This window comes from Schistocerca cancellata, chromosome 1 (genome assembly GCF_023864275.1).
Source record: "Schistocerca cancellata isolate TAMUIC-IGC-003103 chromosome 1, iqSchCanc2.1, whole genome shotgun sequence".
Classification (NCBI taxonomy): domain Eukaryota; kingdom Metazoa; phylum Arthropoda; class Insecta; order Orthoptera; family Acrididae; genus Schistocerca; species Schistocerca cancellata.
Genome location: NC_064626.1, coordinates 818,214,851 through 818,236,090, shown reverse-complemented (window position 1 = coordinate 818,236,090; position 21,240 = coordinate 818,214,851). Strand labels below are relative to the sequence as shown.

The 21,240-nt window shown below is 43.4% G+C and overlaps 1 protein-coding gene across 1 annotated transcript in view; it reads left to right on the top strand.

The window, feature by feature from the left end:
• LOC126105241 (uncharacterized) overlaps positions 1–21,240 on the top strand; it is a 54,073-nt gene that overhangs the window by 29,883 nt on the left and 2,950 nt on the right. Inside the window, exon 2 of the mRNA XM_049912341.1 lies at positions 7,761–8,188. Within this exon, the coding sequence (XP_049768298.1) occupies positions 7,761–8,188 (428 nt within the window). The remainder of the gene's footprint in view (positions 1–7,760; positions 8,189–21,240) is intronic.

The following is a 21,240-nucleotide window of genomic DNA, read 5'->3' as shown; positions in this document are numbered from 1 at the left end:
ATAGCGTACGGATCTCCGTGCCGGCACGTTCACAGGAGCTCAGTCCGTCAGTTCACCTGATGATGGCGACATGTTTGATCGCCGAAATATTGTGCCCGTTGGACACTATAGACCGGCAGCATACCCGTGGATATTTTGATAGTCTGTAATTTCCAAAATCCATCTGGCAAGCTTGTTTCTTGCAAGTCTAAAACTTTTGTTTTTTCTTGTTTCACCAAATTTTTAGAGTTTTCTTGGCTTTCGAAGTGAGTTAATACTGATTGTGCCGAAGCAAGTTCCTATTTTTGGTTTTAGTTGATCATATAGGACTCCGCTTTCCTTTGATTTGGGATTTTAGCATCTCAGCCTAGTCTCTCCAGAATCCGATAGACTAGTTGCGCCACTGATTGTGGAGTATTTGTTACCTCATAGGGTAATTTCTCGATCACTAAACAAGCTCCATTGTTGTGCATGGAATTACAGGGATCATTTTGTAATGGAACTCATTGGTTAAGGCTGGAAGGGTTTGTTCTTGAATTTTAAGTTCTGTCCGCAGCTGTGGAAAAGAGATGCTGACCACCATGGCCCTTGATCCAAGTCAGATGCAAAGTAGATTATATTTGGTGAGATGTCTTCTGCTAATTCTGCCTACCGAGATCCATTCTCTCCACCTTCAATCCTGTCGAGATGTTCCCTGTCATACTAGGAACGGTTCTTCGCAAGGTTCTGTCACCTAAGTCAGGTGACGCCCAGGTTTTTAATGAGTTTTTCACTCTTCCTCCTCCTGCTACTTCTTTTTCATCATGTGCCAGATTTTTTTATGCTGCTTGTAAAGACCATGAGAGACACCAGATCCAGAAAACTGACTGATAGTTCTTGGGGTGCAGGTGCATCCGCTCTGCGAACAGGAACAACGTCAATAGTCTTTACCACTGCAAAATACTGTGCACCGGCCTGGCAAGAAAGTCACTATACCAACAAGGTATACGTCTAGCTCCACCATGTACATAATCACTGTTACATGAAGGTCCACTCCGATACCATTACTCTCTGTCATCAGTGACATTGCACCGCCAAAGGTAAGACTATAAAAAACAGGTACAAAGAATGGGAAAAAATACCACAGATGGACTAAAAAATTTACCTGTTCAAGATGTAATTCAACATTTACGAGATACACACCTGAAATCACGAGAGCTAATTGGAACAATAACTATGTAAGAGGACAGAACTCCTTTAACCTCACAGAAAAATGGAAAAAAGACTGAGAGAACTCAGTAACCATTATCTCGTTAACTGATCCCTCAAACACAACGCAAGGGGTCAACTTTCCAAGAAAAATCTGCACTGAACTTAACCGTACCTGGAGCGACCACACAAGACACAAGGCCACGCTTTATAAACGGTGACTTGCGGACAGCCGATATTCCGACTTATAGGCGGATGGGAACACTATATAAAAGTGTGCCCTGTAAGAAAATATGGCGTATCAACTGAAGACTTGATACGAATAGAAGCCACACCTGAAGCTATGAAGTGCATCCGAGATATGGACATCGATGAGTAACAAAAACTAGTCTGTTTGTTATGTGATGCTTATCACAACCTTTATGTCCTTTTATTTGTGTTGTACATTTCTACTCTTGTTCACTCTTGTAGTTATATCTGTATATGCGCTGCAGTCGTGTGCCATACGATAAGTAAATAATTATTTAAATGTAATGAATATTTAATATCCCATTTTTTAAAATAGGGCTGAAAGTATAAAATAGTATCTCTTAGCCCCATGAAGATTCCTAAATCAATACAGATAGTCCAGAGAATTTGTGACTGTGAATTTTTAATAGCTATTAAAATACTTGCAATACTTAAAACAAAAGTATGGGCCACTTGCAATATATAATAGTAAGGAGGTGAACCATTCATGCACCAATTATGTGTTCTATGTGCACCACTTTTTCATTTTAAATCTTACAAGAATTTTTATAGCTATTAAAAACTCATAGTCACAAATTTTGAGGACTGTCTGTGTTGGGTTAGGAATCCGTATGGAGATAGGAGAAATTATTTTATACTTTTTAGTCTGATTTAAAAACGTGGTGTTTTCAAATTCTTTTTTATTTAAAAAAATTTTTTTTTTTTTTTGCTCATTAGTCTTGTGAGAGTGAAATTTTTCAGTCTATTTCAAACATTTTGATGAGAATGCAACAGAGACATTCGGTAAATTTTAGGTTAATTTCAGTTTCTCTTCGCCTGATTCAACCAATATATTGCTTCCTGCTACATATACCTCGTAAAGACCATGAAGGTAAAACTGAGAGAGATTCGAGCACAGTTGGAGGCTTATCAGAGATTGTGCTTCCCATGAAGCAATGGGAACAGAGAAGGGGGAAATGGCAGTGGTACGTCGCTCCACCGCACGCCATCCAAGAACTCGAGTTGATATTGCATTGTCATCCTGTTCTGGATTATGTTGAAAGTTTTAAGTCTCTGGCTCATTGGAAAATGACAGTGGTAAACAAAGCACACACCACTGCCCACGAGAAAAGAAAGTGAGATAATACGGTGTGTTCATCTAGTTTTGAGCTATGTATTTTCAAATCTCTAGCTCATGGGAAGTTAGTTTACAATCAATTGCAAAAATTTTGGACCTCAAGATTTTAAACATGGCTGAAACAGCAACTGTTGAAATTCTTCACGGTAAATGGTGACAGCCAAAACAGTTGCAGGATAAAGATTTATTAAGATTCTTGACCATCGTTTAGGTATATCTAAATATACCTTCATCAGAAGTAAAATACACTAAAATCAGATCCTGCAATGGAGATTCATAAAACAATTGTGCCAAAGGCGTCGTCAGTAATTAAAACATCATCTCCATTTATACAACACAATTACGGACAGAGGGTCATTGCGAACACAGCATAGCATCAATACTTCGTCTATGAACTCATGTGTACTGATGCTATGCTGTGTTCGCATTGACCTCTGTCCGTAATTGTGTTGTATAAATAACGATGATGTTTTTAACTACTGACGACGCCTTTGGCACAATTGTTTTATGATTCTCCATTGCAGGATCTGATTTTTGGTGTATTTAACTTCTGATGAAGGTTGTTGTTGTTGTTGTTGTGGTCTTCAGTCCTGAGACAGGTTTGATGCAGCTCTCCATGCTACTCTATCCCGTGCAAGCTTCTTCATCTCCCAGTACCTACTGCAGCCTGCATCCTTCTGAATCTGCTTAGTGTATTCATCTCTTGGTCTCCCTCTACGATTTTTACCCTCCACACTGCCCTCCAATAGTAAATTGGTGATCCCTCGATGTCTCAGAACATGTCCTACCAACCGATCCCTTCTTCTAGTCAGGTTGTGCCACAAGCTCCTCTTCTCCCCAATTCTATTCAATACCTCCTCATTAGTTATGTGATCTACCCATGTAATGTTCAGCATTCTTCTGTAGCACCACATTTCGAAAGCTTCTATTCTCTTCTTGTCTAAACTATTTATCGTCCACGTTTCACTACCATACATGGCTACACTCCATACAAATACTCTCAGAAACGACTTCCTGACACTAAAATCTATACTCGATGTTAACAAATTTTTCTTCTTCAGAAACGCTTTCCTTGCCATTGCCAGTCTACATTTTATATCCTCTCTACTTCGACCATCATCAGTTATTTTGCCCCCCAAATAGCAAAACTCCTTTACTACTTTAAGTGTCTCATTTCCTAATCTAATTCCCTCAGCATCACCCGACTTAATTCGACTACATTCCATTATCCTCGTTTTGCTTTTGTTGATATTCATCTTATACCCTCCTTCCAAGACACTGTCCATTCCGTTCAACTGCTCTTCCAAGTCCTTTGCTGTCTCTGATAGAATTACAATGTCATCGGCGAACCTCAGAGTTTTTATTTCTTCTTCATGGATTTTAATACCTACTCCGAACTTTTCTTTTGTTTCCTTTATTGCTTGCTCAATATACAGACTGAATAACATCGGGGATAGGCTACAACCCTGTCTCACTCCCTTCCCAACCACTGCTTCCCTTTCGTACCCATCGACTCTTATAACTGCCATCTGGTTTCTGTACAAATTGTAAATAGCCTTTCGCTCCCTGTATTTTACCCCTGTCACCTTCAGAATTTGAAATAGAGTATTCCAATCAACATTGTCAAAAGCTTTCTCAAAGTCTACAAATGCTAGAAACTTAGGTTTGTCTTTCCTTAATCTTTCTTCTAAGATAAGTCGTAGAGTCAGTATTGCCTCACGTGTTCCAACATTTCAACGGAATCCCAACTGATCTTCCCCGAGGTCGGCTTCTATCAGTTTTTCTATTCGTCTGTAAAGAATTCGCGTTAGTATTTTGCAGCTGTGACTTATTAAACTGATAGTTCGGTAATTTTCACATCTGTCAACATCAGCTTTCTTTGGGATTGGAATTATTATATTCTTCTTGAAGTCTGAGGGTATTTCGCCTGTCTCATACATCTTGCTCACCAGATGGTAGAATTTTGTCAGGACTGGCTCTCCCAAGGCTGTCAGTAGTTCTAATGGAATGTTGTCTACTCCGGGGGCCTTGTTCCGACTCAGGTCTTTCAGTGCTCTGTCAAACTCTTCACGCAGTATCATATCTCCCATTTCATCTTCATCTACGTCCTCTTCCATTTCCATAATGTTGTCCTCAAGTACATCGCCCTTGTATAGACCCTCTATATACTCCTTCCACCTTTCTGCTTTCCCTTCTTTGCTTAGAACTGGGTTTCCCTCAAAACTCTTGATATTCATACAAGTGGTTCTCTTTTCTCCAAAGGTCTCTTTAATTTTCCTGTACGCAGTATCTATCTTATCCCTAGTGAGATAAGCCTCTCCATCCTTACATTTGTCCTCTAGCCATCCCGGCTTAGCCATTTTGCACTTCCTGTCGATCTCATTTTTGAGACGTTGGTATTCCTTTTTGCCTGCTTCTTTTACTGCATTTTTATTTCTCCTTTCATCAATTAAATTCAATATTTCTTCTGTTACCCAAGGGTTTCTACTAGCCCTCATCTTTTTAGCTATTTGATCCTTTACTGCCTTCACTATTTCATCCCTCAAAGTTACCCATTCTTCTTCTACTGTATTTCTTTCCCCCATTTGTGACAATTGTTCCCTTATGCTCTCCCTGAAACTCTGTACAACCTCTGGTTCTTTCAGTTCATCCACGTCCCATCTTCTTAAATTCCCACCTTCTTGCAGTTTCTTCAGTTTTAATCTACCTGATGAAGGTATATTTAGATATACCGAAACCGTGGTCAAGAATTTTAGTAAATCATTATCCTGAAAATGTTTTGGCTGTCATCATTTACCGTGAAGAATTTTGGACCTAATAGACAGACAGACAAGAAAGTGATATCCACCTCCTCTTCCCCTCCTCTCTCTGCTCAGCCGTGCCTGCCCACTCGCATACATCCTGGAACACATTCCAACACTACCCGCACAACATGCCCCTCCTGCAGGGCAGCCGAGATGTCAGGTGTTACCGATGTTTTTCCCCACCATCCCCATCCCTATGGAAGAGACCGACAAAAAAGTGCGTTAACATTGCGTTTCATCGACTTCTGGGCTATGTTTAAAATTACAAGTCTGTAGCTCATTCGGGAGTTAGTTTAAAATGAACTGGAAAATGTGTACCAAATAAACAGAAAAGAAAGTGATGTAATACAAAGGTGATAAGTGTAGTGGACTGACAAGACAGCCAGTCCACAGTGACGGGTAACCGAAAGGCACGCGTTTACACACGCCGGCTGGCGTTAGTTCTGAAACAGGATACGTAATGAATGCTATAAAGAAAAGTACGTAGCTGCTGGAATACTTAACTTTAATCCATCATTTGTATACAGCATTCTGGATGATACAAGTGAGACTCTCTCTAGAAATGGTTAATGGCGCCTTGCTAGGTCGTAGCCATGGACTTAGCTGAAGGCTATTCTAACTGTCTCTCGGCAAATGAGAGAAAGGCTTCGTCAGTGTAGTCGCTAGCAAAGTCGTCGTACAACTGGGGCGAGTGCCAGTAAGTCTCTCTAGACCTGCCTTGTGGTGGCGCTCGGTCTGCAATTACTGACAGTGGCGACACGCGGGTCCGACATGTATTAATGGACCGCGGCCGATTTAAAGCTACCACCTAGCAAGTGTGGTGTCTGGCGGTGACACCACAATAAGTAAGAAATGAGATGCATAATGACGAGTGAGGTTCAGGCTAGTAAAAGCTTGTTTGCTATGACTTTTAAGAACACTGCTGTGTCAGCATACACTATTGGCCATTAAATTTGCTACACCAAGAAGAAATGCAGATGATAAACGGGTATTCATTGGACAAATATATTATACTAGAACTGACATGTGATATGGGTCCATAGATCGTGAGAAATGATTACCCAGAACGACCACCTCTGGCCGTAATAACGGCCTTGATACACCTGGGCATTCAGTCTAACAGAGTTTGGATGGCGTGTACAGGCACAGCTGCCCATGAAGCTTCAACGCGATACCACAGTTCATCAAGAGTAGTGACTGGCGTATTGTGACGAGACAGTTGCTCGGCCACCATTGACCAAACGTTTTCAATTGGTGAGAGATCTGGAGAATGTGCTGGCCAGGGTAGCAATCGAACATTTTCTGTATCCAGAAAGGCCCGTACAGGACCTGCAACATGCTGTCCTGCATTATCCTGCTGAAATGTAGAGTTTCGCAGGGATCGAATGAAGGGTAGAGCCACGGGTCGTAACACATCTGAAATGTAACGTCCACTGTTCAAAGTGCCGTCGATGCGAACAAGACGTGACCGAGACGTGTAACCAATGGCACCCCATACCATCACGCCGGGTGATAAGCCAGTATGGCGATAACGAATACACGCTTACAATGTGCGTTCATCGCGATGTCGCCGAACACGGATGCGACCATCATGATGCTGTAAACAGAACGTGTATTCATCCGAAAAAATGACGTTTTGCCATTCGTGCACCCAGGTTCGTCGTTGAGTACACCATCGAAGGCGCTCCTGTCTGTGATGCAGCCTCAAGGGTAACCGCAGCCACGGTCTCCGAGCTGATAGTCCATGCTGCTGCAAACGTCGTCGAATTGTTCGTGCAGATGGTTGTTGTCTTGGAAACGTCTCCATCTGTTGACTCAGGGATCGAGACGTGGCTGCACGATCCGTTACAGCCATGCGGATAAGATGCCTGTCATCTCGACTGCTAGTGATACGAGGCCGTTGGGATCCAGCACGGCGTTCCGTATTACCCTCCTGAACCCACCGATTCCATATTCCGCTAACAGTCATTGGATCTCGACCAACGCGAGCAGCAGTGTCGCGATACGATAAACCACAATCGCGATAGGCTACAATCCGACCTTTACCAGAGTAGGAAACGTGATGGTACGCATTTCTCCTCCTTACACGAGGCATCACCACAACGTTTCACCTGGCAACGCCGGTCAACTGCTGTTTGTGTATGAGAAATCTGTTGGAAACTTTCCTCATGTCAGCACGTTGTAGGTGTCACCACCGGCGCCAACCTTGTGTGAATGCTCTGAAAAGTTTGCACATAACAGCATCTTCTTCCTGTCGGTTAAATTTCGAGTCTGTAGCACGTCATCTCCGTGGTGTAGCAATTTTAATGGTCAGTAGTGCGGATTGCCAATGGATGAAATGGAACACGAGCCTGCTACGCACGCGGTCGCTTCTGTGAACACTGGCTGCAGTGTTAGTCAGCAAAGTGCGTGTGTGCCCACAGCGTGGTGACGTCGGTGTCGGTGATCATGGACCTGGGCGACGGCACCAAGGCGTACCTGGCGGACGCCGTCGGGAGGCCGCTGCGGCCGGCGGCCGGGTCGCCGCCGCCGGGCTCGCCGGCGGCGCTGCTGTCCCCGGACCGGTACGAGTTCTACACGTTCGACGAGCAGGGCGACCTGGTGCGGCGCCACATGACGCTGGCGCAGATCCAGGGCCTGCTGGCGGCGGGCGGGCAGCCGCTGCGCCTGCGCCTCCGGCCGCGCCCGCCGCTGCAGCAGCCGGAAGACGGACAGGCGCAGCCCGCGCTGCTCAGCGCCGAGGAGGACGCCGGCGCCGGCCAGGACAGCGACGACGTGCGGCACGTGGTCGAGAGCGTGCAGAGCGTGCTGCGCGGCGCGCTCGACAAGGTACGCCCAGCGGCTAGCGCCGGTACAAGGCCCGAAGTCTCTCCATATGCCACAGAGCTGATAAGCTCAGACATAAGCAGTTATTTATAGCAGTCCATAAATAACCAACATTAAACATTTAGTATTTCAGATTTGATGAATATCAATTCGAGAAATTCTTCCAATCCATACGTGGCATACAGTAAACCAGTGCTTAACAGTATTGGTTAAAAATGGTCTTGGTTGCAATGTTAGTTTTTTATTTTTCAACTACGTGTTTTGCCTTATTTAGGCATCTTCAGGTTATCTTAATTTGGTATTTCTTAGAAGGATCATTTAGTCAGTGTAGCGAAAGGGCATCGACGACTATATCAGGCCAACATCGCTTTTGTTAAACTCAGTAAAAACTTTTCTAGATGGACGCGAGTGACACCAAGACCTGCATAACGCGTTATGCAGGTCTCGGTGTTTTTACTGAGTTTAACGAAGGCGATGTTGGCCTGATATATTCGACGATGCCCTTTAGCTACACTGATTAAATCATCCTTCTAAGAAATATCAAATTAAGGTAACCTGAAGATGACTAAATAAGGCGAAACGCGTGGTTGAAAAATGAAAAAACTAAAATTGCAACCATTACTGTTTTTAACCAATACTATCAATTTGAGATTTGAAATCATGAACTTCCGTAGAGCTTCATGTCACTCAGGTGGTCTGTCTCAAAATACATTCAGCAAAGCACCGTAGGAATTCATGTACTACTACAACTGATAGAAAATATTCTAAGTAACCGATGTTTCAGAATAATACATCATGCATGAACAAACTGTTCGTTAACACATCAGTTGATGCCTACAAACACACCAGATGACAACAGCCAACAGATGACAACACCGTAGGAATTCATGTACTACTACAACTGATAGAAAATATTCTAATTAACCGATGTTTCAGAATAATACATCATGCATGAACAAACTGTTCGTTAACACATCAGTTGATGCCTACAAACACACCAGATGACAACAGCCTATGATCGACATTAAAAGAATGTAAAATGTAACCTTTACGTAAATTAGGTGAAGACGATTTGAATTCTCATAAGTAGACAGTGGCTGTCTCCTTAAAGAGCATGAGATTAGGAACAAATGGCCAAAGATGAAATTAGGCAAAATGCAAATCTCAGACAAGAGACAATTTACCAATGTATGTACGTTGGTTTTAAGTTGTGATAACTCAAGCTAGTTCTATAAAAGAAAGAATAAATAAAATTTAAACAACCACAATCACATCCCTTAAACTACACTGAAGAGCCAAAGAAACTGGTACACTTGCCTAATATCGTCTAGAGCCCTTGCGAGCACGCAGAAGTGCCGCAATACGCCATGGAATGGACCCTGCTAATGCCTGAAGTAGTGCTGGGGGGAATTGACACCATGAATCCTGCAGGGCTGTCCATAAATCCGTAAGAATATTAGGGAGTGTAGATCTTTTCTGAACAACAGGTTGCAAACCATCCCACATATGCTCAATAATCCTTATGTCTGGGGAGTTTGGTCGCCAGCGGAAGTGATTAAACTCAGAACTGACCTCGAGCCACTCTTCAGCAGTTCTGGACGTATGGGGTCTCGCATTGTTCTGCTGGAATTACCCAAGTCCGTCGGAATGCACAATGGGCATGAATGGATGCAGGTGATCAGACAGGATGCTTACGTACGTGTCACTTGTCAGAGTTGTATCTAGATCTGTCAGGAGTCCTATATCACTACAACTGCATACGCCCCACACCATAACAGAGCCCCCACCAGCCTGAAGAACCCCCTGCTGACATGCAGGGTCCATGGATTCATGAGGTTGTCTCCACACCTGTACATGTCCATCGACTCGACACAATTTGAAACGAATCATGTCCGACCAGTCAAAATGTTTCCCGTCATCAACAGTCAAATGTCGGTGTGGTCGGACCAGGCGAGGCGTAATGCTTTGTGCCACGCAGTCATCAAGGGTGCACGAGTGGGCCTTCGGCTCCGAAAGCCCATATCGATAATGGGTCGTTGATTGGTTCGCACGCTGACACTTGTTGATGGCCCAGCATTGAAATCTGCTGCAGTTTGCGGAAAGGTTCCACTTCTGTCACCTTGAACGATTCTCTTCAGTCGCGGTTGGTCCCCTTCTTGCAGGATCTTTCTGCGACCGCAGCGATGTTGGAGATTTGTTGTTTTGCCTGATTCCTGATATTCACAGTACACTCGTGAATTCGTCGTAGGGAAAAATCCCCACTTGATCGCTACTTCGGAAATGCTGTGTCCCATTGCTCGTGCGCCGACTATAACACCAATTTGAAATTCACTTAAATCTAGATAACCTACCATAGTAGCAGCAGTAACCGATCTAACAACTGCGCCGGACACTTGTCATCTTATATAGGCGTTGCCCACTGCAGCGCCGTATTCTGCCTATTTATCTATTTTGTTTGAATACGCACGCCTATACTCGAATCTTTGGCGCTTCGCTGTAAAAACATGAATCCCGAGTACCAAATAAATTACATATAACCAACACAAGTACTTTGTAATATTCATAAATTACCAACAGGGCTCAAATCTGCTAATCAGGAACCACACAACCCATCCAGAATAACAATGGCATAAACAGTTTTAGCAACGTAAGTTAGCCAAGCTGGAACTGGTAAACTCCTTAAATAAAACCAGGGTTATCTGAATCCTAAAAGAATATCTTAATTTAAATTATCCTACGGCATAGCAGATAGCTCAGAATAATTGTTCACACAGTCTATACACTAAGGCGCTCACCAAGTCCTCAGAAAGTCCAACAAGCCCCTTTGACTACAGCTGACTAATTCCACTTTGCTCGTTAATTCTGGAGTCCCAACTAGCAGACAAAGTTCCAAGGCCATCTTCCACCAAATCCAAGCGAGCTGGTTCTCGGCCATGCAAGGTGGTAGAATAGAGAATCATGCACCTACCCAAAGCTACATCAGCAAATGCTCATAGCATCCACGTGCCACACTGGTGACAGCTCTTGGCCTTAGATGACCATTCTACAGTCACTGGTGGTAAACGGCTCAGAGCGGTCTCATGTGCAATGCCATTAGGTCGGCGCAGTGGAGAGTATGCATGCCCACCGCAGAACGCGAGGGAAGCACTTGCTTAGCCATACATGCAAAGAGATTATACCACAGGGTTTCGGTTGATATCGAAGCACCGCACAAAGTATTCGCTACTTTCATTACTGAACGTCATTACAGATGTAGACATTACATATGAATACGAAATGGAGAAGAGGAAAAGCCTGTTTTTTAAACTGCTAGCGTTCAGCAGGCAGTGGGGATATCGACTTCGGGCGAACTTTGGCGGGCAGCTCAGACGTCACAGTTTTAGTCGCGTTGGAGAAGAGAGCTCCGGGTGTTTGTTTCTGAGCAGTTTTGTAGCAACAATGATTCTATGATCGCGGTTCAACGTTTTTTCGATCAATATTTTAATGCTGAAAGTCCAGGTGTTGTCCCAGTTCAAAACACCTTACTCCGATGGGCCGAGGCGTTTAGCAGTACTGGATCTGTTGTTTTCCCCGTTCGGTTCGAACTCTAGAAAACCTAGACAGAGTGAAAGGGGAGTTTTTGCTAGTCCTTAATAATCCTCTAGGCGACAGTTTATGGCGTTGGATATGTCACATCGTTCGCTTCATTGCGTCTTAGATGATGATCTCAGACTTCACCCATTCAAAAAATAATCATGCAACAGCTAAATGAAAGAGATTTTGTACAACACAAAGAATTTTGTGGCTTAATGGAGATCATTCGCACGGAAGATGCTGGTATCCTACTAATAATGAGTGACGAAGCCCGTTTCCATCTCGATAGCTATTTTAATGTCGAGAACTGTCGGTGTTGGGCATCGGAGAACCCACGTGAACTACACCAGAAACCTCTCCACAGCTCAAAAGTAACAGTGTGGTGCGGTGTCTGCATGATAGCGATTGTTGGTCCATACTTCTTTGAAGAGCGGGAAACCACGATGCTGTGCCATCAGCGCGTTACATCAAAATTTTAAACTACTTCCTGGATCCACAACTGGAAAGGCATATGGTGAACATGGGAGAAATATGTTTCCATTAGGATGGTGCCACAGCTCACACGGTGAGAGCACCCGTGGAAGTGGTTCGGGACATGTCATTTCTTAATTTGGCAATGTTTCTCGGTCCATATGCTCTCCTGATCTATCGCTTTCTGACTTCCTTTTGTAGGGTAAACTGAAGTCAAGAGTGTGCGTTTGAAGTTGTGCTCTCTGTTTTAAAGTTCGTTAATGTCATGAAACAACACAAAGCTAAGTTATAGAGCAGGGTAAATCAGAACCACCCTCCCTGGTCAATGAACAAATAGAAGATGAGCAAGTGCAATGTTTGTTTTCTTCTATAAATTTTTAAGTAACTAAACGTTGAGTTTGGCCTCTATGAAATATAAAAGCACTGCTAAACTGAGATCAACAACTTAGGAATACAATATGTTATATTCGTTATTTGTGGGTCGCCAAACCTTGTAAAAGCTGTAGAAGGTAAGGGATCTTGAGACTGACAGTAACAGACATTTATTTGCTCTTAATTACTGACAGAATTCACATAAAATTAACACAGAGTAAAGTTTCTTAAAGGAAAAATTTAGTCGCCACGCCTCTGCCTCACATAGGCCACTACACGCAGACACGGCGTACTGCAACCAACTTCTGCAGTGGCAAGGCAGGACATTATAGGTCGCCGGAGCCATTTGATGTGTTCAGTCCAGTTTATGCAGCCTTGTTAAAACCACCGTTTAACTTTGTGGGCCATCCAGCGATTTGCCGTACTGCGGAAACCATAGTCAATGAAACGGAGTAGTTGGAGGATTATGAATACTGTCCAATCTGCCCGAGTCGCACACAACTTGCATGCGGAAAATAAAACATGGTGACTGACAAAATGGATTCAGTATTTCGTTTCACTAACGACCTACTCCGCTGAAGATAAGAACTTGGATGAATTCTAAAACTACCGACTAGCCTGAGTCAGGTACAAATTGTGTGCCAAGAAGAAAACATGTAACGAGACGTTTAATGGAAAGACGCAACTATGGTTCCAGTCTTTTGGAATGCTCGTTACTTAGTATCAAAGGAATACCATAATGCAACAGCCCTATTCAATACAGTACGGAGCGTGCTCGGACAGTCACATGGCACGTAACTCATCTGGCGCGAGTGCAAGCGATATACGAGAAACTACGAACTAGCCACAACAACACATTATCTTTCTACTTAAAATTTTTCAGTTTCCTAAAACTCAGTAGGAGGTAGCACCAAATCCCACGACCATATAAATTGTCGTATTTGAACAAGTTGGCTTTAAACAGTTCTCATACACTATATATGGATATATAAATATTTATAGTTTTGTTAATTTGAATTAACAAAGGCGAAAATGTTGCCCTACAAAAAATATTACTTGACTATGAACCAAACAGAATATTTTGTTTGGTTATTAGAGACTATAATGACTTAATAAATAGAGTGTAAATGAAGAATTCTATCGCTAATTACATACAAGAATCGTGATTAAAAATGTTTCTAATCAGCTTGACAAGTTGCTAGCATTCGGATAGAACAAAGTCAGAAAGAAAATTAGGAATTAAATGTCTAATAAAACAAGTAAATCATATTACACTGACCACAGCTGCGACCGCTAGAATAATTCATAGTAGCAAGGCTTGTTGTGGAAACAGTACCAACAAATGTCACTAGATTGTGGGACGAACAGCTTGATAATTAAAATGAACCCTGATTGCGATCTTTTATTTATTAGATGTTAGACATGACCTGCACTCCACAGTCCACGTTGCACTGTTATTTTGATCTTTAAAATCCATAATGCATTAATAATTTTGAATTAATCTGCATACCTAATGGTTTGAGCTACGAAATAAAAACCTGTTATTGCTACCCACTCGTCACCATAATGCACAACTTTGCATCTTATACAACATGCCATTAACAACTGGCCACTACGCAAAACAGAAAACACCATCTCGTTGGAAATAATATCTTAGTGTATCCCTGATTATATTGGTAAACAAGCATCGCTTATTCATAGAAGAAGTTGTAGGAAGTGGATTTCGTAACTGGAAGTCGATTACACAGTAACCAAGTATTTATTCGAATTCAAAATCGACATGGGACATTATTGCGAAGTCACTCTTGGGAATCAAAAACACAGAAAAATTAGCAAGAAGCGCTGAAGCCAGTATTGTGGGGCTTCGAAATACATTGGTAGGAAGACTGAAAGATGATGAAATTCAGAGTTTCTCATCTGTAAAACTCACATTTTCGAACAAAAGAGAGAAATAATCTAATGAACTACACATCCAAGATGCACAAACAACCAGATAAATGCGAGCTGCTCAGTGTATGGATTCTGAAATTTATTTATTTATTCCATTCCATTGCGTCTTTTTACCTATAATTTAAACACAAGCTGTACTGATTCTTACAGATACTGTGCAATATACATAATACTTAATTTTATCCTACATAATACTGCCTCCCATCACCATAACTATTTCTAAATTAGACTAAACTCCGTCCGAACAGGCCTTGGAAGGCCCAGTGGTACCGACCGGCCGCCGTGTTATCCTCTCAGTCCAGGGGCGTCACTGGTTGCAGATACAGAGGGGTATGTGGTCAAATGGCTCTGAGCACTATGGGACTCAACTGCTGTGGTCATAAGTCCCCTAGAACTTAGAACTACTTAAACCTAACTAACCTAAGGACATCACGCACATCCATGCCCGAGGCAGGATTCGAACCTGCGACCGTAGCGGTCGTGTGGTTCCAGACTGTAGCGCCTTTAACCGCTCGGCCACTACGGCCGGCGCTATGTGGTCAGCACACCGCTCTCCCGACGGGTGCCATTCTTAAAATGGCGTCAGCCATGTTGTCCAAGAGCTGCAAGCAGTATCTGCTTGCTGCAACACAGTATCTCCTTGACATCCAGTCTTTCGTTGGGTATACAGTGGACGTCCCAGATAGTACGTTCTGGCGTGCCTTCTTCACCACAGGTATACTCTGAGGTTTGTCATCAACCAGTTGGATGCCAGCAGGCGGCATAGGGTCCATCACCAGTCAAGAAGTGTGTCAGGTCTCCTGAGGGATTCAGGTATTTCATTCCTAGTCTCTGTTTTTTATTTGGCTGAAAACCATAAGTGCGCCTCGCTGTTTGGGCATCGTCCCGTCGTTTCTGCCAGTGATGGAGGATACGATATTGAATCTAATGCTTGCTTGTGGCCCGTATTCCTATTAAAGTTAGCACTTTATGATATTGTTCCTTCATCAGCCAATACACGGTGGCTTTTTTGCATGTCTGGAGATCAAATGGACGGATTCCAAGCATTACTTGCAAAGCCTCAACTGACACAGTGCCAAAAATCTCGTCAACCTAAGAAGTATTTCACGTTGCACACTGTTAACTATCCACGCTGGTTTTACGAGCAAAAGTATGTGGGGTCAAGCACTCGCATAGTATCTCATGATCGCAATTAAGACTGAGTTACGATACGCTCTTATTGTTTGTTTTGGCAGCTTGTATTCGTAACTGTTCATCGTGTTCCTGGTTTTCTTGCTCATTTCTTCAATATGTGCACCATAATTTTGTCTTTCGTCAATGAAGACACCCAAGTATCTGGTGACGGATTTTTTCTTTATGGACCTGTCGCTTAATTTCGTGACCGGGTTTCTTAAAAGATTCCTTTTTAAAAGCACATACGTTGTCTGTTCAGGCGCAACAGACAGTTTGATTCCTTGGCTTCACTGATGTAATTCTTGAAAGACTATATTACATCGATCTTCCAGGTTGCTTCTGTAGCTTCCCTTCACAAGGATCACCAGGTCGTCGGCATATGCCACTGTTCTTACGACATCTTCATTATTCTACTGCTTTCCTAATACCGAGTTGAGTACTAGATCCCAGAAAACAGGATAGAATTTTGAAATTTCTTTTGCTAGAGTCTCTCCTGGGCACGACAGAATTTCTTCTCTACTTCTCTTAAAACAATTCTATAACGCTCTTGGGCAGTCCAAGTTCCTGAGGCTATCAAAACGTGTTGGCCATCATAAGTGATCGAACACCCGACGATGTCCACCTACAGCATACTTACGCGGATCGTTTCTCACAAGTCTTTTAGCCTCATTTACAGTGTCTTCTGTTGACTAGCCGCTTCTGAAACCATACCATTGCGAATTCATTCCACGAAGAAGTCGTTTCTCCTGTATTCTGCCACATTGCAGCTTCTCCAGAACCTTCCATAAGGATCGAGAAGCTAATAGGTATGTAGGACTTTGGACTCAGAAATATGAAACTAACACCTATTGCTATTGGCAATAAGCGACACCTATAGCTTCAAACTGCACCATCAAACGGGATTAAAGCCAGGAACCTAATGAATAGTTCACACGGAACAACTCCCAGGAAACTAAAAATCAGAACTCAGAGTTCTCTGTTTTCTGCCCAAACTGTCATTGGAGGGACGGCAGCAAACTTTTAGCGGTTGTGACGAACGTAAATGTGCCTCGAAGCATGAAAATAGAGGGAAACGTAGAAGAAGTTTCCCTGACACAGCGTACAAATACACATAAACAATTAATGCGGTTGGTATCAATTCTGAACAGCCTTGACTATTGGTCGACGAGGCATATACATTGTCTGTAAGGGAAGGCAATACACATGATCAACTGAACAGAAAATGCTGTTGAGAAGATGCTAAATTTCTCACGTTTCGAGGAAATGAAAAGGCAGTGTTCTTGTTGACATCCATGCTGAGCTACATCTCAAGTGGGCACTTGGGGGCTAAGGCGCCGTTACAGCCGTGCATCAGGGATTAACTCCCAGAAATCGCAATTTCAGAAGAGGCCGAGCAGTCCCTGGGAACCACACCAAAATAGCACTCAACTCTTAAGCAAAGTCGCACACGAGAGTTTCCATGATTAGTCCCGGAATCTCCTTCCTTGCCTGAGTACCTTATAGACGCCACCTATAGTCTGCACTGTTAACTTAGGAAATAAATGTAACTGAACTCATACAGGATCATGAAATGATACGTACTGGTCATGTTACAAATAAATCCGGGTGGCTCATCGGCCTAGTACAAGGCTTTAAATTGGACGCCCTTCTGCAACTTGCATGTCCCTAACGTACACCGATAATCCTTCTGCGGAAAGGGACCGGAGTTATATATAACAAAATATCAGGTCAACTAACAAAAGATGCAATTAGGAACAGGAGACGCGTACAGGTAAAACTCCCATACACAGTCTACTTTCTCAAAATCAAACAAGAAACGACTCTCTCATGGTAGGAAGAATGGAATGGAAGTCAACTAAACAAGAGGTAAAAGCTATACTAGACTACAATCATTCATGCCAAGACATCTATGGCATACAAAGTCAATAAAATCAATGAAAATTGTAGCGTCCATTTTGAGAATAGGTCTGAACCACGGATATTTCTCCACCCACTTCCATAAAGTCAGCATATTGGACAAATTCTTCTGTCGATGTTATGGCACGAAAACTGGAGAGGTGCGTCATATCTTCTTTCAGTGGAAGTACGACGAGAAAGCCGAGATAACCGTAAAAGAAAGGAAATGGAGATGGATTGGACACACCCTGAGAAGAGGCCCGCAACATATTCCAAAGCAGGCTTTAGAATGGAACCCACAAGGAGCAAGGAGGAGGGGCAGACCGAGGTCGACCTGGGGCAGGACTGTTGAAGCTGAGGTGGCAGCCGTTGGACACTCCTGGAGTAACATAAAGAAGATGGCAACGAACAGGGCTAGATGGAGAGCTCTAATATGTTCCCTATGCTCCACATCGAATTAAGTCAAATCACTACGAGAAAAGCAGAGTTAAATTTTTAAAGGAGGTTTTGAGCACTGCCTGCCGCCTTGGGCTATTCGAGTTCCTGGGGCTGCGTCCAGGAGTGTTTATGACATCGTAGCCAGGTTTATAACACAAAATACATAAAAATCTAAAAGGAAACATGGACCTCGAATTTAGTGAAAGGGCTTAATGAAACATTTTAATACAAATAAATCATTAGCTGAAACTTTCTGGAACTCCAGCCTGTGGGATCATTGCCTTTCACAGGCAAATGATGACTGAGCTATCCAGGCACGGCCCACAGTCCGCTCTCACAGCTTTACTTCAGTCAGTACCTCTGTCCAACCCTCCACTTTACACAGACACTTTCCTATATGCTGCTGGAAGAAAGGATCTTGCAGGTAAATGGCTTGGTCTTCGCCTAGGGGACTGTTTCCAGAATGAATTTTCACTTTGTAACGGAATATGTGCTGATACGGAACTTCCTGGCAGATTAATACCGTGTGCCGGACCAAAACTTGAACCTGGGCCGTTTGCCTTTCACACAGACTGAGCTAGGGTTTGCCCTCACGGCAGTACTTTTGCCAGTACTTCTTTCGTACCTTGCAAATTACACAAAAGTTCTCCTGCGTACCTTGCAGGACTACCACATATGGAAAAAACGATATTATCACAAGCGAAGGTTCCAGGTTCGAGCCCCAGTCCGGTATGCAGGTTTATTCTGCTAGGAGCCTACAAATCAGGGTACAGTTCGCAGCTATATTCTGGAAGTTAGTTGTCCATTTACCTCTAGTAGTACATCTGCCATAACGCCAACCTTCATACCAAATTTAAGAATTTGTGTTCTAAAATGCATGTTTGGAGGTGGTCAACTGTTACTTTTCTATATTTGTAAATGCTTTAAACTTGTGATGGCTAATTATTATGTACGCTAGAATACAATGGTAAATAAATACACCGCGCAATAGAATTAAAGGATCGCTTTTTCGAAACACTGTTATTGTCTCCAACTGTGGTGCATAAGTTTGAAATTTGGTTCAAACGCACCTACAACCTTCCCCTGTAACAGTGCAAAAGGTGGCGTCCTGTGACGTCACCCTTGGGCTCGCTGACGCTTCAGACAGCAAAGTGTCGACACATGCAGGAAAAAGAGCACAGTCCAGAAGTTCATGTGAGATGTCAGGTCTGTTAATGATGTCACATTGGCACCAAATAACAGGTCTGCCCACCGCCAACGCGAACGTTATCACATGATGAGAAGGTCTTCACGTTTCATTCCTCGTTTTAACGTCTCTGCGATAGAGGTTAGAACCGCAACACACAGCGTTTAAATCACGTGGTTTTGTTATGGGTGGCCGAGGAAAACATTTCAGACACACCACGACTCAAAATCAACACGAAAAGGCCTACTGGGGTAGTAAGGGCGTCAGTGAAACCACACCTCGCTTGGGACGTTGATTTCCTAGTCAATTCGCAGTCTAAAACGACAGTTCTCAGTGCTACACGAAGATGTTCTTGACAACCTTTGACGCTGCTGCCAAACTGGGACATTTCAGCCCTTCTCTAAGGACCTTATGAGACTGCATCCCCACTGAACGCGAACGCACACTTTTCGAGTGCAGTACGATCTCAATTTTTGCTCTCATGTACAGGTATGAACCCCTAGAAACCGTTCAAAATCTTTAGCCGATATTTGAACGTGATCCAAAGCAGCAACGAGTACTTGCGCTTTCTCAGACCTCCTGTTTTCCGCCCTCCTGTGGCGTGATCATGCGACAGTGCAACATTAACATGTGCGTGGATAAAATGGCAAAGGGTCCCTCTAATACGCCCCAGATCCACAACACCCTTGGTGCCACCCACGCACATTGAGCAGTTGCAAAAGTACGTTCAGAAATTTCTTCACAAAATCAGTCTGGCGACTCCTCTGGCGCCTTCTACAACCCTTGGGTGGGGTTTTCCCACCTTCAGGCGCTAGAGCAGCCGCCAGGCTTTAGAAGTTTCTGGCAGGTACGTTTGTAACGTGCTCAACAAAGTTGAGTGAGTGTCACCGAGGCTGTTCGTGAAATGGTGGTTTTTAGTGTGACCTATTGCAGTTTTATTCACGCACATGTTAATGCTGCACTCCCGCGTGATCACGCCACAGGAGGTCGAAAAACAGGAGAATTGAAACAGTGTAAGTACCCTTTACTGCTTCGGATCATATTCAAATTTCTTCGAATGGTTTTTTTCGGTCATTAGTGGTTCCAACCTGTACACGAGAGCAAAAATTGCAGTCTCGCTGTAGTCCAACGGGGAGAGATCAGATTCTGCGAGGCTGCAGCCTCACAGTTTCCTTAGAGAAGGGTTGAAACGTACGGGGGGTCAGCAGTCTCATAGACTGTCAAGAACATCTTCCTGCAGCTTATTCCACCTGCAGCTTATTCCACCTGCGAACTCTCATTTTCAACCGCGAAATGTGCTGGAATCAACGTCGCAAGGGAAGGAGTCGTTTCTTTAGCGCCCTCCATGTCACGCCCTGTGGCCTTTTCGAGCCGATCCTGAGCGGCGATGTGACTGAAATGCTTACTTCGCCCACCCGTAAGAAAGCCGAGTGATTTCAACGCTGGGTGACGCGGTTCTGACCTCTGCTGCAGAGTGTCAAAATCAGGGGTAAATGTGGGTGAGAGGAGCTGTGACGGCCCTCCCAACGTGTGACATGTCCACGGTGGGCTTGGGAAGAGCTGTTGTGAAATTTGGTGCCAATGTGACATCATTAACCCAACTTCCAGCTCACATGAACTTGTGTGCTGTGGTCTTCTTTTCGCATGCGTCGACGCCTTGCTATTTGCAGTGTCGCCGAGCCCGAGGGTGACGTTGCAGTGCGCCACGCTTTTGCTCCGTTACAGAGGAAGGTTTCAGGTTTAGATTAGAGATTAGATTAGTACTTGTTCCATAGATCATGAATACGACACTTCGTAATAATGTGGAACGTGTCAGGTTAATAAAAGGTGTCTGTACAAGATATTACATTACACAAAATATTACATGACACTTAATATTTTTTCCTTCATCTAATGAGTAGAAGGAGTTGCCATTAAGAAATTCTTTCAATTTCCTTTTAAATGCTATATGGCTATCTGTTAGACTTTTGATGCTATTAGGTAAGTGACCAAAGACTTTCGTGGCAGCATAATTTACC